General features: G+C 27.0%; 1 protein-coding gene across 1 annotated transcript in view; it reads right to left on the bottom strand.

Annotated features, from left to right (window-relative positions):
- Positions 1 to 5,753, bottom strand: part of LOC102677109 (serine/threonine-protein phosphatase 2A 56 kDa regulatory subunit epsilon isoform) — a 24,772-nt gene that overhangs the window by 3,317 nt on the left and 15,702 nt on the right. Inside the window, exon 3 of the mRNA XM_006616513.2 lies at positions 71 to 274. Coding sequence (XP_006616576.1) covers positions 71 to 274 — 204 coding nt within the window. The remainder of the gene's footprint in view (positions 1 to 70; positions 275 to 5,753) is intronic.

The following is a 5,753-nucleotide window of genomic DNA, read 5'->3' as shown; positions in this document are numbered from 1 at the left end:
TATATAATATAAATTTATATATATATAATATATAAATATATATATTTTCATATTACCATATTATATATCATATTTACCATTTTTATGATTTCAGGATATACGGGTTCTGTGAGAACACCTCGTCCAGCTGTAATGTATTCAACCAATTCATTGAGTGTACTACGTTTAATTTCTTTTCCTTTAAGATCCGCCATTGGATCCATAAAATCAAAGGTCACACAACATTGCCGAAGTTTTCGGATGAATAAATCTTCTTGCTCTGATGGTGTGACATCTGTAACATTTCAATAATAATTTTTAAATTCAATGTAATATATTTTTCATAAAAATTTTCTAGGTTAATTATATTGTTACATATGCTGTAATCTATTAAATTTTATTATTAGTCTTATTATTAGTAATTCAATTACTAATTTTGTAATTCGTAACATTCGTTCGAAACGTATCAATTTTCATCAATATAACGGAATCAATAGATCGTGAAAAGTCATTTTTCATTTGTTTATAGAGTCTATGTCCTCGGAATTAATTTCGAGCATTTCAATTAAATAAAAATCGAAACACGTTAGTAATAGATTTATTTTTTTCAAGTTGATTTAAATAATTGATGAAAAATATAATATTTTTTAAATTATATTTTTTTTCATTTATTTTTTTTAAATAAAAAAATTGATCTTTTTTAAATTTTAGCTTTTCATTATAAATATTTATGCTCTATAAAATTTAAATGAAAAAAAAAAAAAATATAGAAAAAATAAAAAATAATTATATTGAAATTTATTCAATATATTTTTTGTTATTTATAAATAAATATACAATTAAAGAAATTTTTTTATTTTATTTTGTACCGGCAAATTGTTCGACATTTTAGTTGAGGTTATATCAAGTGAGGTTATGGTTTAAACGACACGCGCGCACCATGCGGCATATACGCAATTATATTGGCAACATTGTAAACAAAAGTAATAAATTTCTTTTAAGAATATTCACGCGCTACGATAATTCTCTATCTATTTTTAAACATTAGATGTTATTATTTTTCTTTATATAAAATATATTCAATTTTTTTTACATAGATGTATCAAATATAAAATCATATATAAAATCACTAATGAAACAAAAGAATAAAAATATAATTATTATAACAATTGTTTGATACATTGATAATACAATGTTGAAAATATGATGAAATGATACAAAATGATTGATCTAGACAATGCAGTTATTCTATTGATGTAATATTGAAGGAGAATCTTAAATCATCTTTGAGTGTTTCTGATTTTGGCAAAAGTTTTTTTTAGAAATTTTTTATTTCAATTTCTATTAATTTTTTTCGTTTAATCACAAGGAATTTATTATAAAATTTTTCCTTTATTATAATTGATTTTATACTTTAACTCTGATCATTAATTATTCGTTTATTGATTTAAATGATTTTTATTAATTTACTCTACTTTGAAGATTCATTTATTTTGTAATTAAATCAATGCTTATTTTTAAAATATCTATAATAATTTTGATTCACAGTATCTTTGTTAAAAAACAAAATATAATTCGTGGATCTGATAGCTAATATTTATCAATTTAATCTTATCTAATAATATATTAAAAAACATTTTTTAATTATAGCTAATTTTTAATGTGAAAAAAAATTGATTTCTATCAAATACATAAGAAGTAATAATATTTTATTTAATGATAGCAATAAAGTTATGACTTAATTTATATTCATATATAATTAATATATAATCATAATGAAGAAATATAAATTGATATTCAAAAAAAAATTAATGAATAGAAAAATATTTTTTTTTAACATGGAAAGTTGCGTCGATATTCGATTTTGAAAAAAGATTAGAAAGAGAGTGTATTAACAGAAATGATATGATCTCATCATGATCATGCTTTGTAATCAATTTTTAATGATAAAATAGGTGTTAAATTATAAATTATTATCAACATGTCTACTTGAAAGAGAATTGAATGAAATTAGATGTAGTTTTCATTTATTGATAGAAAAGAAAGATAAGAATTAGAAAGCACAGAAGATTGTTTTTCTAGGTTTTCTCTTTTTCCATCCATCCATTAATCTCACTTTCTATTCATTTCTTCTTTGGTTTCTATCTTTTTTTGTTTATATTGATTTATTTAGATAATCGCATCACTATTCTTTTCTTGACTTATCTTATAGCTTTTTAATATTTTAATAAAAAAATAGTATTTGTTGCGACAAATTAAGATGAATCTTCTTTAGCTTCTTTTTTATTTTTATAATTGAAAAATTGAAAATTATATTATAATCCATAAATGAGATTGAAACAGAATGGTAAATTCATATTGTATGTTATGAAACATTTTATATGTGCATTTCCGATATAGCATGATTTGCATTATAAGTTAGGACAAGAAGATATATCGAATCAATAATTTAAAATTAACGATCAATAACATATAAATATAATATATAATATATTCTTGTAACTTTTGAATTCTAGATTGTGCTATCAAATAAGATAATTAACGTAGAAGGCCGTGATGTTAAATCAATGTCGCTATTTGCTTATTAAAGTGAACTTCCGCGATGTGATACTCTATATCCGTTTATTACGGAATCTGTAATCCTCGAAACAATCAAAGACAAATTAATTTAACAATATCCATTTAGGACAATTGATTTACAAATATTGTATTATATTAACGGATATTTTTTTTAATTTTTTTATTTTATAAAAAATATTTTTAAATGATTATTATGTGTATATTATTTTTTATTTATTTTTTCTTTCTACTTCTAATATATAAATAATATAAGTTCTAATAACTAACTTTACTACTTATATTAATTATATAGAGCAATAATCTGATACAACAATTCAAATGCAAAAATGCATTATCTAAAAAAAAATAATTCATACTTCAAATTCTATCGCCATTCGATTATTTCACATTCGACCATCAAGATTCTTACATCAAGAAGATCGTCAAGTAATTGAAAATGATCCAGAGCACAAGGCACGAACGAATTAACGGTGTACTTTCGTTCGACTCAATGGAAAAATGTGGATAGCAGATGGTAAAAAGCAAAATGAGAAGAAGAAAAAGAATAAAGAGAAATAAAAAGAAGAAAGCTACACAAAGAGGGATAAAAAGAAACAGAAGTAAAATCTTTTCAACCGTTAAGGTTGAAATGATGTTCACAGGCAAATGCAAGGAATTACAAGACTATACTCAGTTGTATAAATTTCATGCGCACTCAAATTTCATGATCGTGATCATAACCGAATAGTATATATAAGTTATTAAAACATTCTATAGCAGAGATCGTCTTAATTGTTAATCGGAAAACAAATACCACGACAACACAGCTATGTAAGCTTTTATTTAATAATATTATTCTCTTCAATTAACCTGGCCTCATTTATATTGTTTCGATTTTACCAGATTTTACATAATTGCATTGTATTACATTGTATGTAAGAGAGCGAAGATATAATTGATATATTATGTGAATATACGATAAATGAATGAAATTTTGAGGCAACAATTTGACCGCAATCACAATATTAAAATATCGTTAAAATGAACGGTAAAAATAGGTTGATAGGTGACTCTTGACGCACAGTCTATGAGCTTCGAACATTACTCTCGATTTCCAATAACTAACCAAAATTATATTTAATATTTCTCTCAATTATACATATACAGTTAGAAAAAAAATAATGTATATACATGATCAGAATGTACAATTAAAATAGTATAAATTTTAATTAAATTTTTTACGATCATATAATCGTGATAATTATACGCTTATATTATACTCCAGAGACCGACTTGAAACGTATATTTCGTAATTCATGATCACAGCCTATGCGTAACAAGTGACCTGTAAATAAAAGGAAATATATTGACGATCTTTCGACAAAATACAGAGAACACATGAATTTGGTTCAAGTCAAAATTTCCATTGGAAATTATCTACGATTCTCGGATGATGAACACGGATACAACACAATCAATTACAATCTACTTATTGCGAACGTGTAGCGTATAAAGTATAAGTGAAATCGTCAGCTGAATATTCCGGTTATGCGACCTTGTGAATACATTTAAGTAACGCGGGTAGTAGTTGTACAACGAGACCGATGTTTTTGGTATGACGAAAAAAGAAGGCGAAAACATAGAATTAGTTTGGCGCGACTAGTAACTTGCCGATTTGATCGCGTTGTGAATTGATGTTTCATTGATAAATTTTTTAAAAATATTATTAGTTCTGACTACTGATAGTATACAAAACTGTGTATATTTTTTTCTTCTTATTTTTTGTTATAATATGTATAGAAACCTTGACAGATTCCATTGAAGAAAAAAAAAAAAAAATAAATAAAAAGAAAGCAATAAAGAAGAGATAGATATAGAGGTGGCTGAAGAGCGAAGAAAAGTATTCGAGCAAGAAAGTTTGTTTGGTTTATTTTCAAGTCAGTCAATGAATCGCGAAATAATAATCGTTGTTTTCTTTATGTAAGCGGACAGCTTCGATAATTTCGTATATTTCCATCCGCAGCCACGACAAGAAAGAAGACCTCGATTATTTCGCTTCATTTATTTTCGGCCTCGGCAAACGCCGACCGTTCCACTGGCAGGCATTCTCGGCGTAATTAAAAACAGGAAACTTTTCTAGAGAGCGATGGTATATACACGTCGACTGCCGTGGAATTGCCGGACAGACGAAAATAATCGGAAGCGCTTCTTCATTCCTGTCTCTATCGTTCGTCGAACCTCAATCACGATTAATTGGTTTTGCTTTATCGATGTGCGCTACCTGCACATAATTATTTTCGGAGAATGGATCCACATCGATTCAAATAATTTTGCTTTCTATCATATTAATAAATTTATCAAATTATGCAATTGTTCTCCTCTTCTCTTTTCCAATCTATGCGATACATATGAATATGATAGCGATAACGCCTCAAAAGTATGCTATCGTAAAACAATAGAAAAAAGAAAAGGAAGATCATTAGAAGGAAGAAGAAACGATCGCTAAGTGCCAAAATACACGCATCAGAAGCGAAAGAAGGAAGAAAATCGTCAAGATTTCGAGCGTCACGAATGACGACATCCGTGTCTCTTTGAAGAATTGACACTGTGCCCAGAATCAGCGATTTGTGATTCGTCCAAAACATAATTAGGATTTCGGCAGCGCCACGATGACTCCGGCACGCGGCATGTCATGTCGCATGTCGGAAGTGCGATTTTATTATCCGTTATTAGCAGAGATCGAGTTTGTACAAACCAGGGTCATGGGCCTCTTGTTCTAGATTAAATGAAAATATCTACCATTGTTTTGGAAACAATCTTATTTTATCGTGAATAATTTTTTTTTTTAATTTAAAATCAAATTTTTAATCTTTAATTGTAATATTTTTGTTCTTGAAACCTAATAACCATTTTCATAAATAATAAGATCGTGAGAAGTTTTATCTGATAATCTTAAAAATTAAAAATTAATCTTAAAAAAAAAAAAAAAATTAGGAACGTAATAGAAAATTTAAAGTGCGAAAATAATTGGTGCCAAAGGTTCCAAAGTTAGAATTATGCGTCGCCGAATTACGTGCACGATCATCTAGCATGTATGTATTTATAATTTCATTCATAACTCGGGATACTTTCACATACTCTTGCCGTACTATACGTTCGTGGCCTTGCAACATGAACGTTGCTTTTACGACTATTCGCCCACCGCGCACCATTCT

Source organism: Apis dorsata, unplaced genomic scaffold (assembly GCF_000469605.1).
Source record: "Apis dorsata unplaced genomic scaffold, Apis dorsata 1.3 scaffold_265, whole genome shotgun sequence".
Classification (NCBI taxonomy): domain Eukaryota; kingdom Metazoa; phylum Arthropoda; class Insecta; order Hymenoptera; family Apidae; genus Apis; species Apis dorsata.
Note: the sequence above shows the minus strand (reverse complement) of the source record. Positions and strands in the feature narration are given on the sequence as shown.